The sequence below is a fragment of the Odocoileus virginianus genome, chromosome 7, assembly GCF_023699985.2.
Source record: "Odocoileus virginianus isolate 20LAN1187 ecotype Illinois chromosome 7, Ovbor_1.2, whole genome shotgun sequence".
In the NCBI taxonomy this organism is placed as follows: domain Eukaryota; kingdom Metazoa; phylum Chordata; class Mammalia; order Artiodactyla; family Cervidae; genus Odocoileus; species Odocoileus virginianus.
Window position 1 is genome coordinate 42,352,535 of NC_069680.1, and position 21,485 is coordinate 42,374,019.

The 21,485-nt window shown below is 39.9% G+C and overlaps 1 protein-coding gene and 1 long non-coding RNA gene across 3 annotated transcripts in view; one reads left to right on the top strand and one right to left on the bottom strand.

The window, feature by feature from the left end:
- Positions 1 to 5,946: 5,946 nt before the first annotated feature.
- LOC139036026 (uncharacterized) lies at positions 5,947 to 19,185 on the bottom strand. The gene is made up of 2 exons (XR_011488711.1): positions 17,134 to 19,185; positions 5,947 to 16,218 (listed from the first exon to the last, which is right to left on the bottom strand). It is a non-coding gene; the product is annotated as an uncharacterized lncRNA (long non-coding RNA).
- Positions 19,081 to 21,485, top strand: part of MINPP1 (multiple inositol-polyphosphate phosphatase 1) — a 34,497-nt gene continuing 32,092 nt past the window's right edge. The window contains exon 1 of one of the 2 annotated variants that reach the window (XM_020884017.2): positions 19,081 to 19,908. In XM_020884017.2, coding sequence (XP_020739676.1) covers positions 19,272 to 19,908 — 637 coding nt within the window. In that variant the 5' untranslated portion in view covers positions 19,081 to 19,271. The remainder of the gene's footprint in view (positions 19,909 to 21,485) is intronic. The other variant, XM_020884016.2, reaches the window with a different exon arrangement.

Genomic DNA, 21,485 nt, shown 5'->3' on the forward strand with positions numbered 1-21,485 from the left:
AAAGTGTTCTAGTTTCAGTCTTTTACAGGTGGTTGACCAGTTTTCCCAGCACCACTTGTTAAAGAGATTGTCTTTTTTCCATTGTATATCCTTGCCTCCTTTGTCAAAGATGAGGTGTCCGTAGGTACTTGGATTTATCTCTGGGCTTTCTATTTTGTTCCATTGATCTATATTTCTGTCTTTGTGCCAGTACCATACTGTCTTGATGACTGTGGCTTTGTAGTAGAGTCTGAAGTCAGGCAGGTTGATTCCTCCAGTTCCAATCTTCTTTCTCAAGATTACTTTGGCTATTCGAGGTTTTTTGTATTTCCATACAAATTGTGAAATTATTTGTTCTAGTTCTGTGAAGAATACCGTTGGTAGCTTGATAGGGATTGCATTGAATCTATAGATTGCTTTGGGTAGTATAGTCATTTTGACAATATTGATTCTTCAAATCCATGAACATGGTATATTTCTCCATCTGTTTCTGTCCTCTTTGATTTCTTTCATCAGTGTTTTATAGTTTTCTATGTATAGGTCTTTTGTTTCTTTAGGTAGATATACTCCTAAGTATTTTATGCTTTTTGTTGCAATGGTGAATGGTATTGTTTCCTTAATTTCTCTTTCTGTTTTCTCATTGTTAGCGTATAGGAATGCAAGGGATTTCTGTGTGTTAATTTTATATCCTGCAACTTTACTATACTCATTGATTAGCTCTAGTAATTTTCTGGTAGAGTCTTTAGGGTTTTCTATGTAGAGGATCATGTCATCTGCAAACACTGAGAGTTTCACTTCTTCTTTTCCTATCTGGATTCCTTTTACTTCTTTTTCTGCTCTGATTGCTGTGGCCAAAACTTCCAAAGCTATGTTGAATAGTAGTGGTGAGAGTGGGCACCCTTGTCTTGTTCCTGATTTTAGGGGAAATGCTTTCAATTTTTCACCATTGAAGGTAATGCTTGCTGTGGGTTTGTCATATATAACTTTTATTATGTTGAGGTATGTTCCTTCTATTCCTGATTTCTGGAGAGTTTTAATCATAAACAGATGTTGAATTTTGTCAAAGGCTTTCTCTGCATCTATTGAGATAATCATATGGTTTTTATCTTTCAATTTGTTAATGTGGTGTATTACATTGATTGATTTGCGGATAGTAAAGAATCCTTGCATTCCTGGGATAAAGCCCACTTGGTCAAGATGTATGATTTTTTTAATATGTTGTTGGATTCTATTTGCTAGAATTTTGTTAAGGATCTTTGCATCTATGTTCATCAGTGATATTGGCCTGTAGTTTTCTTTTTTTGTGGCATCTTTGTCTGGTTTTGGAATTAGGGTGATGGTGGCCTCATAGAATGAGTTTGGAAGTTTACCTTCTTCTGAAGTTTTCTGGAAGAGTTTGAGTAAGATAAGTGTTAGCTCTTCTCTAAATTTTTGGTAGAATTCAGCTGTGAAGCTCATCTGGTCCTGGGCTTTTGTTTGCTGGAAGATTTCTGATTACAGTTTCTATTTCCTTGCTTGTGATGGGTCTGTTAAGATCTTCTATTTCTTCCTGGTTCAGTTTTGGAAAGTTATACTTTTCTAAGAATTTGTCCATTTCTTCCAAGTTGTCCATTTTATTGGCATAGAGCTGCTGGTAGTAGTCTCTTATGATCCTTTGTATTTCAGTGTTGTCTGTTGTGATCTCTCCATTTTCATTTCTAATTTTGTTAATTTGGTTCTTCTCCCTTTGTTTCTTAATGAGTCTTGCTAACGGTTTGTCGATTTTGTTTATTTTTTCAAAAAACTAGCTTTTAGCTTTGTTGATTTTTGCTATGGTCTCTTTAGTTACTTTTGCACTTATTTCTGCCCTAATTTTTAAGATTTCTTTCCTTCTACTAACCCTGGGGTTCTTCATTTCTTCCTTCTCTAGTTGCTTTGGGTGTAGACTTAGGTTATTTATTTGACTTTTTTCTTGTTTCTTGAGGTAAGCCTGTAATGCTATGAACCTTCCCCTTAGCACTGCTTTTACAGTGTTCCATAGGTTTTGGGTTGTTGTGTTTTCATTTTCATTCATTTCTATGCATATTTTGATTTCTTTTTTTATTTATTCTATGATTTGTTGGTTATTCAGAAGAGTGTTATTTAGCCTCCATATGTTCAAATTTTTAATAATTTTTTTCCCTGTAATTGAGATCTAATCTTACTGCACTGTGGTCAGAAAAGATTACTGGAATAATTTCAATTTTTTTGAATTTCCCAAGGCTAGATTTGTGGCCCAGGATGTGATCTATTCTGGAGAAAGTTCCATGTGCACTTGAGAAAAAGGTGAAATTGATTGTTTGGGGGTGAAATGTCCTATAGATATCAATTAGGTCTAGCTGGTCCATTGTGTCATTTAAAGTTTGTGTTTCCTTGTTCATTTTCTGTTTAGTTGATCTATCCATAGTTGTGAGTGGGGTATTAAGGTCTCCCACTATTATTGTTACTGTTAATTTCCCCTTTCATACTCGTTAGCGTTTGCCTTACATATTGCGGTGCTCCTATGTTGGGTGCATATATAATTGTTATATCTTCTTCTTGGATTGATCCTTTGATCATTATGTAGTGTCCTTCTTTGTCTTGTTTCAAGCCTTTATTTTAAAGTCTGTTTTATCTGAGTATTGCAACTCCTGCTTTCTTTTGGTCTCCGTTTGCGTGAAATACTTTTTTCCAGCCCTTCACTTTCAGTCTGTATGTGTCCCTTGTTTGGAGGTGGGTCTCTTGTAGACAGCATATATAGGGGTCTTGTTTTTGTATCCATTCAGCCAGTCTTTGTCTTTTGGTTGGGGCATTCAACCCATTTACATTTAAGGTAATTATTAATAGGTATGGTCCCATTGCCATTTACTTTGTTGTTTTGGGTTCACGTTTATACCACCTTTCTGTGTTTCCTGTCTAGAGAAGATCCTTTAGCATTTGTTGAAGAGCTGGTTTGGTGGTGCTGAATTCTCTCAGCTTTTGCTTGTCTGTAAAGCTTTTGAATTCTCCTTCATATCTGAATGAGATCCTTGCTGGCTACAGTAATCTAGGTTGTAGGTTATTCTCTTTCATTACTTTAAGTATGTCTTGCCATTCCCTTCTGTCCTGAAGAGTTTCTATTGATAGATCAGCTGTTATCCTTATGGGAATCCTTTTGGGTGTTATTTGTTGTTTCTCCCTTGCTGCTTTTAATATTTGTTCTTTGTGTTTGATCTTTGTTAATTTGATTAATATGTGTCTTGGGGTGTTTTGCCTTGGGTTTATCCTGTTTGGGACTCTCTGGGTTTCTTGGACTTGGGCGGCTATTTCCTTCCCCATTTTAGGGAAGTTTTCAGCAATTATCTCGAGTATTTTCTCACGGCCTTCCTTTTTGTCTTCTTCTTCTGGGACTCCTATGATTGGAATGTTGGGGTGTTTCACATTGTCCCAGAGGTCTCTGAGGTTGTCCTCATTTCTTTTGATTCTTTTTTCTTTTTTCCTCTCTGCTTCATTTATTTCCAGCATTTTATCTTCTACCTCACTTATCCTATCTTCTGTCTCCGTTATTCTACAGTTGGTTCCCTCCAGAGTGTTTTTTTATCTCATTTATTGTATCGTTCATTTTTAATTGAATCTTTCTTATTTCTTCTAGGTCCTTATTAAACATTTCTTGCATCTTCTCAATCTTTGTCTCCAGGCTATTTATCTGTAACTCCATTTTGTTTTCAAGATTTTGGATCATTTTTATTATCATTATTCTAAATTCTTTTTCAGGTAGATTCCCTATCTCCTCCTCTTTTGCTGGGTATTTCTCTGCCTTTTCATCTTGTTTAGATTGCTGTGTCTGGAGTGGCCTTTCTGTATTCTGGTGGTCTGTGGTTCCTTTTTATTGTGGAGGTTTCTCCCAGTGGGTGGGATTGGATGATTGGCTTGTCAAGGTTTCTTGGTTAGGGAAGCTTGCGTAGGTGTTCTGGTGCGTGGAACTGGATTTCTTCTCTCTGGAGTGCAATGGAGTGTCCAGTAGTGAGTTTTGCGATGGGTCTATGTGTTAGGTGTGACTTTGGGCAGCCTGAATGTTGACATTCAGGGCTATGTTCCTGCGTTGCTGGAGAATTTGCATGGTATGTCTTGCTCTGGAACTTATTGGCTCTTGGGTGGTGGTTGGTTTCAGTGTAGGTATGGAGGCTTTTGGATGATCTCTTATTGCTTAACATTCCCTATAGTCAGGACTTTTCTGGTGTTCTCAGGTTTTGGGCTTAAGTCTCCTGCCTCTGGATTTCAGTCCTATTCTTCCAGTAGCCTCAAGACTTCTCCAACTATACAGCACTGATAATAAAACTTCTAGGTTAATGGTGAAAAGATTCTCCACCATGAGGGACACCCAGAGAGGTTCACAGAGTTACATGAAGAAGAGGAGAGGCAGGAGGGAGATAGAGATGAGCAGGAGGAGAAAAAGGGGGACTCAAGAGGAGAGAGACAGATCTATGCAGTACTCTGTTCCCTAAGTGTTCTCCGTAGCCCAGACACCCACAGAGATTCACAGAATTGGATTGGGAAGAGAAGGGGGAGGGAGGAAATAGAGGTGATCTGAGGGAGAAAACGGAGAGTCAAAAGTGGCAGAGAGTAATCAACACACTGCTGAGTAAAAATGGGTACTGAATATTGGATTCTTAAATGCCCAAAATTGATATCAAATACTGAAAAACAAAGATTAAAAATCTAGAGTAGAGGTTAGACTCTTAAAAAGACAATATTAAAAACAAAAAAACACAAAAATTTTAAGAAATATATATGAAGTTCGGTTTAAAAATAGGGCCTCTTTTTTTTTTTGGCAAGGTTATAGTGAAATGAAAATGAAAATTAAGGAGTAATAGAGGACTTTAAAAGAAAATAAGAGAAAAAAAGAAAAAAGAAAAAAGAAAAAAATTGTTTTAATTAAAAAAATAGTAAAGATATATGAAAATGAAAATGAAAGTTAAGGAGTAATAGAGGAGTAATAGGGAATTTTTGAAAGAAAATAAAAGAGAAAAAATTTAAAAAAGAAAAGAAAAAATATTTTTTTAATTAAAAAAACAACAAAAAAGTAAAACTATATCTAGGAATTTCTCTGGAGCTGTTGCAGGCAGTGTGGGTTCGGTTCAGTTTCAGATAGCTCCTTGTTCCAGCTTACACTTCTCGATATCTATAGGCCCCTTCCGGTGTAGTTGGTGTTACCTACAGGGATTTTCATCTGCCGCAGCGGTCACTTCTGAAGCGGTTCCCTTTGTTTACTTGGCTTCTGTTTGCAGGTCTCTTCAGTGTCTAATTTCCGCCCTGACACAGGCGGGCGGAGGTGCTCTCTTGTTCAGGTTCGCTTGTTCAGACGTGCTGCAGGGAGGGATGGGCACTGCAGACAAATGTCACTGGCCTGTGTGGGGAGGACCCGCAGTGTTCCGGCCACACTGGGTCTGCCCCCGCTCACGGGTGTGTGCTTTCCCTGTCTACGCTGCTCTATATGGAGCGGGCCCTGCGTTGCGTGTGGTTCCAGTTTTTGGGTATTTCACAAAAGCGCAGACTCGATTGGGCCTGCGTTTTGTGCCTTCCCCCACTTGAGCAGCTCAGGCAGCCAGGAGCTTGACGAGTGCACTCTCCCCGGGTGCGGTGCATCTTATCCCCTCCGCGGTCCCAGCCTCAGTTTCCGCGTGTGCCGCTGCGGTGCACCTCGCCTCTGTTCTCGGGAGCTGGTTTCTAGCCGCGACCCTCCCAGCGGATGTCAACCATCCAGAATCTCAGGAAGTCTTTGGTTAGAAACTGGAAGCCTGTTTGCAGTTTGGTAGGGGGTGCCATCTCTGGGGCCGAGTTTCCCCCTTTACCCTCCCCCCTGCCTCCTGCCTCCAGTGGGGGATGGGCCAGTCTGCAGCCGGTTAGCTCTTTTCTGGGATCACTCAGTTCTTCCTTTGTTCTGCGACCGGCCCGCAGTGTGTTCGGGCCAGTTAATTTTCTCTCTCTCTCTTGCTATCCCACAGTTTAAGTTGCTTTCTCTTGTTAGCTCCCTCTGATTGCCCTCAGGGCATTCGGCCTGGTCCTTGCCCTAAGCAATGCCACCCGCTCCTCTCCGTTCCACCCCCACTTGCTGGTGGCTAATGCGTGCATCTGGGGTACTTTTCTGCTGGGAGTTGCTTTTAGGCATGTAATCTGTGGGTTTTATTTATTTTTCCTCCCAGTTAGGTTGCCCTCTGAGATTCGAAAACTTCCCCCAGACCCGCCAGTGAGAGGGTTTCCTGGTGAGAGAAACTTCCTCTATTACGACTCCCTTCCTGGGACGGGTCTCCGTCCCTAGCTCTTTTGTCTTTTTATCTTTTATATTTTGTCCTACCTCCTTTTGAAGACAATGGGCTGCTTTTCTGGACGCCTGATGTCTTCTGCTAGCAGTCAGCAGTTGTTTTGTTAAGTTTGCTCAGCGGTCAAGTGTTTTTTCGATGAACTTGTAGGGGAGAAAGTGGTCTCCCTGTTCTATTCCTCCACCATCTTAGCTTCTCCGCCCAGAAGGATTCTTAACCACTGGATCACCAGGGAAGTCCATCAAGTTTTAATACAGAGGAGAACATTTTCCCCTCTAGAAACTTTAAGAAAATATATTCTTCTTCAAGAACATTTAAAATTTCTGAATGTTTGACTTTCAAACACCAAGCACAGATTTTAGCAGAACAGTTTTCAGTCTTTTTCCCTTGAGGATGATGTTACCTGGGAGTTCGTTATATATAGCCTTTATCATGTAGAGACAGTTCCCTTCTACCCCTAGTTTAATGAGGGTTTTTATCATGAAGAAATGTTGGATTTTGTCAATGCTTTTTCAACCTCAATTGAGGTGGACATACGATTCTCCTCCTTTATTCTATTAATGTGGTGAATTATACTGATTGACCTTTTTATGTTGAACTACATTTGCATTTCTGGGATAAATCCCCCTTGGTCATGGTGTGTGATCGTTTTAACATGCTGCTGAATTCTATTTGCTAGCATTTTATTGAAGAATTTTGGATCTACATTCACAAGGAATATTGGCCCATAGTTCTCTTGTAGTGTCTTTTTGACTAGCTTTAGTATCAGGATAATGATAGCTTCATAAAACGAGTTAGGAAGTATTATTTCCTCTTCTAAATATTGGAAGAGTTTGAGAAGTAATTATGTTAATCCTTTAAATGTTTGTAGAATTCACCAATGCGTTTATGTGGTCCTAGGCTTTTCTGTGTTGTGAGATTTCCAACTGCTAGTCCAATCTCCTTATTTATTATAGGTCTATTCAGATTTTCCATTTCTTCTTTAGTTAGTTTTGGTAGTTTGTGTGTTTGTTACAGGGGCTTCCCTGGTGTCTCAGATGATAAAGAATATACCTGCATTGTGGGAGACTCGGGTTCAATCCCCGGGTTGGGAAGATCCCCTGGAGAAGGGATTGGCTACCCACTCCCATGTTTGTTGCAATACTTTTTATTCCTGTAAAGTCAGTGATAATGTTCCCTATTTAATTTCTGATTTTAGAATTTGAATATTTTCTATTTTTTCTTAATCTTTAGATTGGTCAATTTTTGTTTTTTTTTTTTTAAAGAATCAGTTTTTGGCTTCATTGAGCCTCTCTATTGCTTTTCTAGTCTCCATTTCATCTATTTCTACTCAAGTTCTTATTATTTCTTTCCTCTTTATGGCTTCAAATTCAATTGAATATAATATACTCAGGAATTATTTTTTTCTAAAATGCCTAAAATGCAAGAATAAATAATAACCTCTGAGTCATCATGTAAAGAGCAACCTATTTCTTAGATTTACTGTTCAAATCCATGTGAACAGCTCTTATATAATTTGCAGAAGAATATTACTATGTCATTATGAAGGTACTATATTTAGAAAAGGTCAAAGGTCAGGAGGGAAAACTACCATACTTTGAATGTCAAGGCTATCTTCTAGTTTCTGAGACTTGTGCCAGGCTGGAAGAAAGTAGTACCATGGGCCTCTGGGATGTTTACAGGAAAAACTAAAATCAAGGCTCTCATTTTTAGACCATCATGTTATCATGAGACACATCAGAACTTGGTCTGTTTCTGAAGAAAATAAGCATGGCAAGGACTCTCATGTCCCATGAACATTGACTTCTCCCTGGAGAGAAGAACATGGGTTGATGCCACTACTATAATATAGGTTTCACAACTCTCCCCCAAACATATGGCTCCTATGTCCCTAAGACTGGCTCTACTCAGAATAGTCACCTTCTGCCATGTATGACAAACCCACAGTTAATATCGTTTTTAACAGTGAAAAGCTGAAAGCATTTCATCTAAGATCAAGAACAAGACAAGGATTTCCATTCTCACCACTTTTATTCAACATAGTTTTGGAACTCCCAGTCAAAGAAATCAGAAAAGAAAAAGAAATAAAAGGGATCTAAATTAGAAAAGAAGTAAAATCGTTTGCTTAAGACATGCTACTTTACATAGAAAATCCTAAATGCTAACAGAAAACTATCAAAGGTAGTCAATAAATTCAGTAAAGTTGCAGGATACAAAATTAATACACAGAAATCCCTTGTATTCCTTATACACTACAATGAAAGATCAGACAAGGAAATTAAGGAAACAATCTCATTTACCATTGAATCAAAAAGCATAAAATACCTAGGAAGAAACCTATCTAAAAAGGCAAAAGATCTGTACTCTGAAAACTATAAGATACTGATGAAAGAAATCAAAGATGACACAAACAGATGGGAAGATATACCATATTCTTGAACTGGCAGAATCAATAGTGTCAAAATGACTATACTACCCAAGGCAATGTACAGATTTAAAGCAATCCCTATCAAATTACCAATGGAATTTGTACAGAACTAGAATAAAAACTAAAAAATTTGTACAGAAACATGAATAGCCAAAGCAATCTCAAGAAAGAAAAACAATGCTGGAGCAATCAGGCTCCCTGGTTTCAGACTATACTACAAAGTTATAGTAATTAAAAGAGTATGGTACTGGCACCAGAAAAAAGAAAAACACCAGAAATAGATATCAATGGGACAGGTTAGAGAGTCCAGAAATAAAGCCATACACCTATGATTAATTCATCTATGACCAAAAAGGCAAGAATATACAATGGTGAAAAGATAGTCTCTTCAATAAGTGATGCTGGGAAAATTGGACAGCTACATGTAAAAGAATGAAATTAGAAAATTCTCTAACACCATACACAAAACTAAACCCAAAATGGATTAAAGACTTAAATGTAAGGCTGAACACTATAAAACTCTTAGAGGAAAACATAGGCAGAAAACTCTCTGACATAAACCACAACAAGATCTTTTTTGATCTATTACTCCTAGAGTAATGAAAATAAAAACAAAAATAAGCAAATGGGACAACTAAACTTTTTCTTTGCATAGCAAAGGAAATCATAAATGAAACAAAAAGACAACTGTTAGAATGGGAGAAAATATTTGCAAATGAAGCAACTGACAAGGGGATTAATCTCCAAAATATACAAACAGTTCATGCAGTTCAATATAAAAAAAATAACCCAATCAAAAAATTGGCAGAAGACCTAAACAGACATTTCTCCAAAGAAGACATATAGATGGCCAAAAATCACATGAAAAGATGCTCAAAAATCACTTATTATTGTTATTCTATATTCTCTAAGTCGTGTCTTACTCTCTCCAACCTCATGGACTGTAGCCTGCCAGGCTTCTCCAATCATGGGATTTCCCAGGCAAGAATACTTGAGTGGATTACCATTTCTTTCTCCAGTGGGTTGTCATTTTCTTCTCACTACTTATTATAAAAATACAAATCCAAACTATAATGAAGTATTACCTCATATCAGTCAGAACTACCATTATCAAAAAAATCTACAAACAATTAATGCTGGAGACGATGTGGAAGAAAGGAAACCTACACTGTTGTTGGAAATGTAAATTCATACAGCCACTACGGAGGACTGTATGGAGGTTCCTTAAAAAGCTAAAAATAGAGCTACCATAGGTTCCAGTGATCCCACTCCTGAGCATATATCTGGAGAATACCATAATTCAAAAAGATATACGCACCTTAATGTTCATTGTAGCACTATTTACAATAGCTCGGATATGGAGGCAAACTAAATGTCCATTGACAGAGGACTGAATAAACAAGATGTGGTACACACATATGATGGAATATTACTAAGTCACAGAGAAGAATGAAATAATGTCATTTGCAGCAACATGGATGGACCTAGAGATTATTATACTAAGTGAAGTAAGTCAGAAATAGAAAGACAAATATCATATGATGTTGCTTATATGTGAAATCTAAAATAAATGATACAAATGAACTTATTTGCAAAACAGAAAGACTCACTGACTTCAAAAACAGACTTATGGTTACCAAAGCAGGAAACGTAGGGCAAGGGATAAATTAGGAGCTTGGGATTAATACACATGCACAAATATGTATAAAAAAGAAAATCAACAAGGACCTACTGTACAGCACAGGGAATTCTACTCAATATTATGTAATAATCTATATGGGAAAGAAGTCTGAAAAGAATAAATATATGTATAACTGATTCACTTTGCTGTACACGTGAAACTAACACAACATTGTAAACCAACTATATGCCAACATAAAATAAAAAATAAAGATTTGAATACTGCCCGTTCCCACCCAGAAAAAAGAATAGTTGCCTTCTTTCTGTTTTCATTTGCATCTCCCACTTAGCTGACATTTCACTTTACCTGACCAGGATCACCTCCATCACCAGGTATCTCATCCTACCCACTCACTTCCTAATTTTCCCAGTGTTTCCTATGCTTTATTAACTATGATCATTCAGAAACCCAAGGTCATATCTAATGGGTTGTAATCAGAAAATCACCATCTATGATTTTCTGTTATTCTCAGTAGATGATTTAAGGGAAATCAAGAAAAGCATGAAAGGATATCCTAAATGGTTAAGTGTGGTGAATAAATATCAATACTTACCCCAATTAGGAGGCTTTCTACAGAAAATAATGAAACATTGGTTTAAACAGTAAAGGCATTTATCACCTTAGATGACAAGAAGCTCATAGTAAGTATACTCCAGGTTTAATCCATCAGCTCATTAGCACCGTCTAAGACAGGTTCTTCTCATTTTCTTCTGTGTGAGCTCATTGCGTTAGCTTTATTTTCAAGCTGGCTCCTTTCTGGTAGCAAGATGATGTAGCAGGTCTAGTTATCTTCAGACATGCTAGTGTCCACAGCATTTGCCTCTTCCTTGAGTGTATCTCTCTCATTTTAAGAATGAAGGTTTTTTAGATTACATTTAAAATTATTTACATCTTTGTGCTGCTGATCTTTTTCACCTTTCCAACCTTCAATGGCATCCATTAAAAACAAAATGTCTATGTAAAATACTTTAATAACATTCATGGAACTGTTGCTGAGTGAGGTGGGGGTTTTTAGGGGTGAGGTGGGCAGTGAGGTGCATAGGCTACTGGAAGGTGAGATGCTACTGGGGCTTAAGTCCAACAGGAACAGAATTTAGAACCAGGAACAAAAGTTTTGATTCAAAATTTCTTGACCTCTCATTTTTCTTTAACCTCCTTACTTCTAGAAGATTTGCATTCTATAAATTACCTTGGTTAAGCTTTCTTAATCTCATATTCTAAAACGTCTCAATTAATCAATAACAACTACTGTACAACCTCCAAAATATCCATTAAGCATTTCATTCACTAAATACCATTTTCTTTCCTTCCAGAATATTTTACTGTGCCAACTGCAATATTCCTCTGATTCAACAGAATCTCTAATCCATTGACCATTGACTGATTGTCACTCCATCATTTGATTCTTTCTTAGACCCAAAAGAACTTTCCCAGAAACTTCCCAGTATACTGACCTTCATATCTTAGTGGTTGGAACTGAATCATATGTTCTTCCTAAACTAAAACCATTAAGAAAAATAGAGTTACCAGGATTAGTTTAAACCAGTCAGGATGTTCTTCCCTGAGGTGGCACTAGTTTAAGCTTCCTGAGAGGAAACTACCTGCACATTGATTCCAAGAAAATATGGGGACTAAATGTTGCATAGTTAGCCAATAGTAACTGCTCTAGTGGTGGTGGTTTAGTTGCTAAGTCGTGTTTGACTCTTGTGACCCCATGGACTGTCGCCCACCAGGCTCCTCTGTCCATGGGATTTTCCAGACAAGAATATGGGAATGGGTTGCCATTTTCTTCTGCAGGGGCTCTTCCCGACCCAGGGATGGAGTCTGTCTCCTGCATTGCAGGTGGCTTCTTTACTGCTGAGCCACCAGGGAAGCCCAACAACTATAGTATTATACTATGTGTAAAATTTATTTTTTAGCCTCAGCTACAAGCGACACTCTTCACAGTCACTATTCTTTGTCCGGAATATGATAGGCATTAAGTATAGCTCTGTTTCCATCAATCACATTCTAGAACTGGTTCTACCAAATGCTTGTTGGATGACTTTAGGTAAAGCATCTAACATCTTGATTTCCACACCCAAACATGATATAAATATTGTTCTTCATATGCCAGGGGATAGCTGGGGAAATAATTATACTGAACAAATGCAAAGCTATTCTTATTTTAGCTTCCCATACTGCCTGTTCTATTTTCATTTATTCATTCATACACCCTTAAAACAAATATTTGTTGACAGTATGCTTCATATAATATATGAAATAAATATTGGGGAAGCAAAAAAGGTTTCACCATACCCCCTGCATCTAAGGTATTAACCAGTGAATGATTTAGCAACAACTACTTACTCTTGGAGTACAGAATCAGTGAAGTATAATATGCCTTACAATGCAGTGTAAGATGTAAGACAAGAAAAGCAAAGTGGGATAATGAGAGGCGTTGTTTGTGGAACCATAATAGTTGCTTCAAATGGCATTTGATCCACCCTATTTACTAAAGTGGCTGCAACCAAGTGTGTGGATCCAGAGATGCCTACATGGCTTTTCTAGCTTAAGTATTAACTGGGTTTTAATATTTACTGATATATAATATAAGCAAAACAACAAGATGAGTTTATGCTACAACAAAACAGTGAACAAGAACTAACAGAAGACTGGTTACTACCTGGGCTAGTAAGAAAAAAATGAAATTGCCATTAATGGACTAAGTAAAAAAACTGCCTTCCTGATGAACTAATAAGCTTTTGTTCTGGAAGTTCCCCACTGTTTGGAACGATAAAAAAAAAAAAAAAAACAACTCATGGTTTCAAAGTCAGCTGACCAATTTTTAAAAGATCCCACAGGTCAAAAATATTTTACCATTTTGGAAAACTAACATTTCAGAAAAAACGTTAAAATACAATTGCTATTGTCTGTACTTGTTCTTAAAAAATATAAGGGAGAAGAATGTCAGACTCTTTTTGACCCGATGGACTACAGCCTGCCAGGCTCCTCTGTCCATGGGATTCTCCAGGCAAGAATACTGGAGTGGGTGGCCATGCCCTCCTCCAGGAAATCTTCCTGACCTACTGTCTTTTGTCTCCTGTACTAGCAAGCAGGTTCTTTACCACTGGTGCCACCTGGGAAGCAATATATCAATATTTTGGATGGAGGAGACTTCTGGAGGGAATTATGCTTCTGGCATGTTGAAAGTTGTTACAGAACAGGACTAAAAAGTGAAAAGCTACAGGTTCCCACTATTAATGGGAGTAGGAAAGCATAGGAAAAATATAGGCAATTTAAACTTACGATAGTTTTGTATCTGATTTCTCAAATAGTTCTGTGGATTCAGAACCAGTATTTGATGGGAGGGGAAAATTCCCAACATCAAAGTCCTAGGATTTTGACAGCAGAATGCCAGAAGAGAAGCTTTGTCACTGCCAAATAACTCCCTTAGCAGGGTATAATAGAGAAAGTAAAACAGCAAGTCACCTCCATTATTGCTGTGTGGTTCAGTGAAGTTCTATTCATCAGTTGAAACAACTTAAACAACTCACATTAGCTTTACTATGCTGGAGAACAATATGGCGATGAACTCCTTTGGAGCAAAGCTATCCTGCAGTCTGTGGAGCTTGTGATCCTTGCAGCCTCTACATTTAAGCAAGGTTGAAGGGACTGTGGTTGAAGCAGGGACACTTCTTCTGTTGGCCTCTTCTTTTGCAGTAAAAAGCAAATAAGCACCAAATTAATAAATGGCAAAGAAAAGATGAAACAGAAGTGCACTGAGATACTAGAGACAAAACTTTCTTGGCAAAGGCACAAGGTAAGTTGCTTGACGTAGCTGTGAGATAATAGAAATCTATGAAAAACTGGCTACTTGTCAATTTACTTGATTAAAGGAGAAGCAATAATAAATATTTTAATTTTGTTTCCTAAAAGTAACTGATACTTATTTGGGGCCAGGAACTAATAAAGCATTTATGTAAACTGTTTCATTTAATCTTCTGGACAATCCTATGAGATATAAATCTTACTTCACCAGAGAGCCATCTTTCATGACTTTTTTGGGAGGGGCTACACCTAGAGAATGTGGAATCTTAGTTCCCCAACTAGGGATCAAGCCCTCACCCCCTGCATTGGAAGCACAGAATCTTAAACACTGGACCACCAGGAAAATATTTTAATAACTTCTTTAAAAGTATAGTAGGTAGCTGTAATATAAAATACTAAATATATGTCATCACGTAATCTTAAGAGTGGAATTACTTACTATTTTAAAAGTCCTATGTATAATCTGACAAAAATAACCTATTCTTTAAAGTAGTAGATTGATTAGAAAAGTTCTACTTAAGACAAATTAGAATAATGTAGAACAATAGAATTCAGGGTATTTTTTTTTTCCACTCTTGACACAACAGATAATGTTCACTTCTGGATAAAATTGTATTCAGTTCAGTTTAGTCGCTCAGTCATGTCCGACTCTGAGACCCCATGAATCGCAGCACGCCAGTCGTCTCTGTCCATCACAAACTCCCGGAGTCTACCCAAACCCATGTCCATTGAGTCGGTGATGCCATCCAGCCATCTCATCCTCTGTCGTCCCCTTCTCCTCCTGCCCCCAATCCCTCCCAGCATCAGGGTCTTTTCCAATGTCAACTCTTCACATGAGGTGGCCAAAGTATTGGAGTTTCAGCTTCAGCATCAGTCCTTCCAATGAACACCCAGGACTGATCTCCTTCAGGATGGACTGGTTGGATCTCCTTGCAGTCCAAGGGACTCTCAAGAGTCTTCTCCAACACCACAGTTCAAAAGCATCAATTTTTCGTCGCTCAGCTTTCTTCACAGTCCAACTCTCACATCCATACATGACCACTGGAAAAACCATAGCCTGACTAGATGCACCTTTGTTGGCAATGTAATGTCTCTGCTTTTTAATATGCTATCTAGGTTGGTCATAACTTTCCTTCCAAGGAGTGTCTTTTAATTTCACAGTTGTAGTCACCATCTGCAGTGATTTTGTACAGCCATGTACAATTCAAGTCTTTCATTTGGGTTGTCTCAGAGCTAACAACCCAAACTTCTGCTTGTTTCCCCTTTTCTCTTCACTACAAACCTAAGCCATTTCCACATTCCATGGGACTTAATTCCCATTCCCCCATCTCTTCAGACAATCTTGCCTCCTATGTCACTGAAGAAGGTGAGACCATCAGGCTTGAAATCCATGAATTCTCTGCTGCTAGACTAACAAATGTATCCAACTGTGTATCCATCCTTCCAATCTTCCCTCAGAAGATAAAAAGTCTCCTCTCCTTTTGGTCCAAATCGAATTTTCTGTCTGTGTTCTTGGTTCCACCCTCTTCCATCTCCTCGAGGAAGCAGAACCATGAATTTTCCATTTCATCTCTTGTGTTGTGGTAATTTGTCAAATACATTGCTGCTATGCCCACAGCCTCTTATGTGGGAAGGGAAACCATCCAGTCTTTAGGTGAGGTGAGTGGATTTTCTTTTTTTAGAAAAGTTACGAAATGATCTTTGATGTGTGTCTTGTCTGTGGAGGTCATTCACTTTAAGATGAAAATTTATACTGCATAGTTGCTAGAGAACTAAGCATCTCAGCACAGGAATAATAACATTGAACATTATTTATGGTAAAAATATCATTCATAGCAGTCTGGAGGCTTTAATCATCTCTTATTCTCAAAGAATTCCTGCAGTGTAGGTTCTAATATTGCTATTTTCAGATAAGGAAACCAAGTCCCAGAGAACTTAGGTAATTTTCCAAGGTTAATGAGTCACCGAGCTGGAGTCTGGATACAAAGCTTATGAAATTTCTGTTCTCTTCACGCTAGATTTTCCTAGCCAAAACATGAAGGCAAAAACATTAACATGAAGTTAATTCTATTTTATCATTTGCCATTCTGGCTTGACATCAAAAATAATTGGAATTGGTTTATGTAACTATACAATCAGCATAAATGAACAGATGAATAATTAGAGGAAGAAAAATAAAATCAAGCTAGGGGCAAATCTAGTGTTTTGGAAGTTAAACAAGTTCTCTAAAGATTGTTGCATTAGGAAGGAGCAATGCTGTTAGAATTTCATAGCTCCTGAGGACTCAAAAGATTGGTCATGAGACGTGATCATTATTTAGTTATTTATCGTTGCACTGGGTCTTCAATGCTGCGCTTGGGCTTTCTCTAGTTGCGGAGGGTGTGGGCTTTTCATTTCGGTGGCTTCTCCTTGCAGAGCAAGGACTCAGGTGCACAGGCTCAGTTGCTCTGCAGCATGTTAAGTCTTCCCTGAACAGGGATTGAACCCCTGTTCCCTGCATTGGCAGGCAGATTCTGAACCACTGGACCACCAGGGAAGCCTGAGGTGATTATTAAATACATGTATGTATTAAGTAAAACATAGTGAGATACCTCTGGCACAAATGTTTGCTTAATGAACCATAACTAACAAGGACCTACTGTACACCATAGTAAACTCTATTCAATACTCTGTAATGGCCTATATGGAAAAAGAATCTAAAAGAGTAGATATATGTATAACTGATTCATTTTGCTATACACCTGAAACTAACACAACACTGTAAATCAACTATACACCAATAAAAAAATCTTTAAAAAAGGAAGTCCATAAAGAAAGAGTAGATGTTCGTTAAAATTAATTTGAGCATAGCTCTGTGAAATATCACTGACATAAATATTCAGGCACTAACATTCCAAAACATGGTATAACAAAAAAGAACATATTCTAAAAATGGTTACCTGTTATGGTTCTTAAAATGTGAAGCATTCAAGTTGGAATCTATTCTTGATTTTACACCATTTTCCTTACTGCTTAACATTCACAGGTACACGTTTCTGGACCGAAGGGGCACTTTTATGGATAAAAAGAATAAAGCTAGAGGTAGACTTACCAAGAGCAATTACCAAAAGTGTCTTTGAAGGAAAAGCTACACTTAGAAAAATATAACCCAAACTTCCTCCTATTTGGATCATTCTATGACTTCTTGGGGAATCTTAGTTCTCAGACCAGGGATTGAACCCTGGCCCTCGGCAGTGAAAGTATGGAGTCTTAATCACTGGACTACCAGGATATTCTCCAGATTGCAGTTTTAAAAATATATTTTACCACTATGGGATTCCCTGGTAGCTCAGATAGTAAAGAATTTTACTGTAATGTGGGAGACCTGGGTTTGATCCCTGGTTTGGGAAGTTACTCTGAAGAAGGGAATGGCAACCCACTCCAGTATTCTTGCTTGGAGAATCCCATGGACAGAGGAGGCTGGTGGGCTGCAGTCCATGCAGTCGCTAACAGTCAGACACGATTGAGCAACTAACCCTCATGACTTCTTTGGGCTTCCCTGGTGACTCAGTCACTAAAGAATCCGCCTGCAAAGCTGAAGACACGGGTTCAAACCCTGGGTCAGGAAGACCCCCTGGAGAAGCACATGGCAACTCACTCCAGTATTCTTGCCTGGAGAATCCCATCGACTGAGGAACCTGGCAGGCTGCAGTCCACAGAGGCGTGAACAGTCAGACATGACTGAAGCAACTGAGCATGCATACATAATTTAATACTCTTCCCTAGCTGGCATTAAAATTAGGATTCAAGTGGAAAAGGACAGGGTCTGGTGGCTCAGATGGTAAAGAATCTGCCTGCAATGCAAGAGATCCGGGTTTGATCCCTGGCAAGATCCTCTGGAGAAGGAAATGGCAACCCACTCCAATAGTCTTGCCTGGAAAATTCCATGAACAGAGGAGCCTGGTAGGCTACAGACCATGGGATTGCAGAGTCAGACACGACAGAGAGACTAACAAGTGGAGAAACCAAGGTACTGTTCAGATTTATGATTTTTGGAATGAGATTCTGAGCAATAACCTACAAAAAACCTAGGGGTTGATTTGAGTATGTAATTATGTGGGAGGAGAGTCTGGACTCAAAGTGGCGGTAAATACAGACCTCGTCTGCTTCACAAAGATTAGCCCATACTTATCTGTTGGACCATGACTCAACGCGTCCGAGTGATCAGGATTGTTGTCTCTACTAGCTAAATCTTCGGTATCAAGTACTTCTGGGATGCTGTCTCGCTGATGTCAGCTTTGCCGCTCCATGTCAAGAAAATACCATGGATTTACATGTAAATCCATGGCTAATTCATATCAATGTATAACAAAAACTACTGTAATGATGTAAAGTAATTAGCCTCCAACTAATAAAAATTAAAAAAAAAAAAAAAGAAAATACCAAAGGTTCAGGAATTTTCAGGAGAACTGAGCCTCTTTCCAGGTTCTTCTCTGCCTGCTGTAAAAGGGAAACTCAAATGCGGGAAAACCTTGGACTTAGGAGGTACGCTGGGGCAGGATCCACGAATCTACATTTTCATCAAAGGCTTTAGGCGGATTTGATGCAGCTGGTTCAAACTACATTTTGAAAAACAGTACAATGTCAAGAATGATGACACAAGAGCTAGCCGTTAAAACGTGTCCTGTTTTGGCAGCTTTGGCAGACGAAGCCTGAATCCGGCTTCATTCACAACCAAGAGAATGGAAACAGCGGGGGAATCTTTGAGTCAGTCCCTGAGGCGCCAGCTATGAAGAAACTCGCCCACATTCCAGGGCCAGGAGATGCAGGCTCCACCTTAGCCACAGGTCTCCGAAACTCCTCGGAGAGTTCTGCCGGCTTCACCTGAGCCACGGGTCCACTGGACTCCTCACTGCATCCCGCTTGTCCTCCCGGTGGTCGACCACCCACGTCTACCTCTTTTAAGAGTCGGAGTGCCGAAAACTCAGTGAATCCGGGGGCAGCGGCCGGAAGCGCCCTTCAGGCCCGCCCCCTGCCCACCGGAGCCGGAAGTCGGCGACCCAGCCGGTACGTCACCCTCCGCGGGTCGCAGCGCACCATGCCCCGCTGCCCGTGCAGCCTCGTCAGGGTCTCCGCAACGCCCGTCGCGGCCCTGGCTGTGGCGTTAGTCTCGTCGCTCTCTCGCTGCTCCCTCCTGGAGCCGGAGGACAGTGTGGTCTCCGCGCTCAGCCCCTACTTCGGCACCAAGACTCGCTACGAGGATGCCAACCCCGGGCTACTGCCGGACCCTGAAGCGCCGCGGCGGGACCCGGAGTTGTTAGAGGAGACCTGCACCCCAGTGCAACTGGTCGCCCTCATCCGCCATGGCACCCGCTACCCGACGACCAAACAGATTCGCAAGCTGCGGCAGCTGCACGGGCTGCTGCAGGCCCGCGGGGCCAAAGATGACCGGACCCGCGCTGCCGGCCGCGGAGACCTGGGCGCCGCGCTGGCCGACTGGCCGCTGTGGTACGCGGACTGGATGGACGGGCAGCTGGTGGAGAAGGGGCGGCAGGACATGCGACAGCTGGCCCTGCGCCTAGCCTCCCTTTTCCCAGCGCTCTTCAGCCAGGAGAACTACGGCCGCCTGCAGCTAGTCACCAGCTCCAAGCACCGCTGCGTGGACAGCGGCGCCGCCTTCCTGCAGGGGCTCTGGCAGCACTACCACCCGGGGTTACCGCCACCCGACGTCGCAGGTGACCACCCTGGGCCACCCCCAGATCCTGGACTTCGCCGACTCCAACCTCACTTCCCTCTGACCCCAGTGCCCCGTCCTTCCCCGCCCACCCCGCGCCCATCCTTTGGACTGTTCAGCGCTTGACTCTCTCCCTTCTCATACATAATGTTCATTTATTCTTTTATCAGGGATGAATTTGGTACCTTCTACATACAGGAAGCTGTAGTATACGTTGGGGGATCCAATAGTAAACGAGACAGGCCAGGGCAGTTTTTGATCACCCATTTCCAAAATGAATTTCTCTCTGAGCACCAACCCTTGTTCCTTTCCTCTCTCTCTGACAGCGAGTTCTACAGTTGGGCAGGCTTTTTTTTTTTTTTTTTTGTAATACAATCTGAGTTTTTTCCTCAGGCTTTACCTCTGATAGTATTTGGATTTTGTTTTATTTTTTTTATTAACAACTTTTTCTGATATCAGTTCTGGACCTACAACCTATTTTAGGAAGCTGCTCTAGGACTTTCTTTTCTGCTCTGCTTTTTTCTCTTTTGTTCTTGCATGTACTGTAGAGTTACTCTCTTTGTAGCTGTGGTCCCTGGTCATGGCACAGTACTTTACTAATTTATTCCATTACTTATCCTTTTGCAAAGTTTGGGAGATCATCTAGCATCGCTCTTATTTCACAGGTCTTGATGCTGAGCCCAAGAATATCCCTTGCTGATAGTCCTTTCTTAGTTTTAAGGACTGAGTCAGGCCCAGAATCCAGGCCTTCTGTTTCTCTGGAATGATGCTTTTTTCCTTAGAAAATGTTTTAATAGTCATAGACAACAACAATAATAATAGCAAACACTTAATGCTTGCTGTGTGCCAGGCATGCCTCACACTTATTTCACATAATCTTTACAACAGCCCTCTGAAGTTGATGGCATTTTCACCCATCTTAACAGGTGAGGAAGTTGAGACATAGAGACAATACTTTGCCTAATTTCACATGACTGGGTGTGGACCCAGGGAAAAGGATTTAGAGCTTGAGCTCTTAACCGTTGCACTGTATATACAACTTCTATTTGTCCTATAACGTAAGGATAAGAATGAAAACATGGCATTTTTGTGCCAGAGAGATGAACAAGTGTTAATACTTCTTGATCAGCTTTAAGGTCAAAGTTGAGGTGAGGCATCGTTTAGCTTTAAAAAGCCCAAGTGAAAAATAAGTTAGAGGTAGACTAGTTTGTCATTTCTCAAATAGCATCCTCTCTTCAGCTGTTCCGCCATCTTCAAGAGGTTCTTCCATTGACATTGTCCTGTCACTGCTCTGGGGGTAACTTATTTTGCTGACTTGTGTTTACTCACTTGTTGAATTGCGCTTTTTGATTAAATAGCTAGACTTTTTCCCATTAATATGAGTGAAAATTTCCCACAATTTTTTAAAATTAGCTGAATGTTGGTATACACTAATGTATACCAGAAAGGAACCACTGGACCTTCTGGGATGAATAAATTTTTGCCCTTAAATGGCATTGTGAGAATTAGCATTTGCCAGCCCTGGGTCAAAATAGTTCAGGATAAGCCACCCCTCACCATTTTCAGTCTCAGAGATTA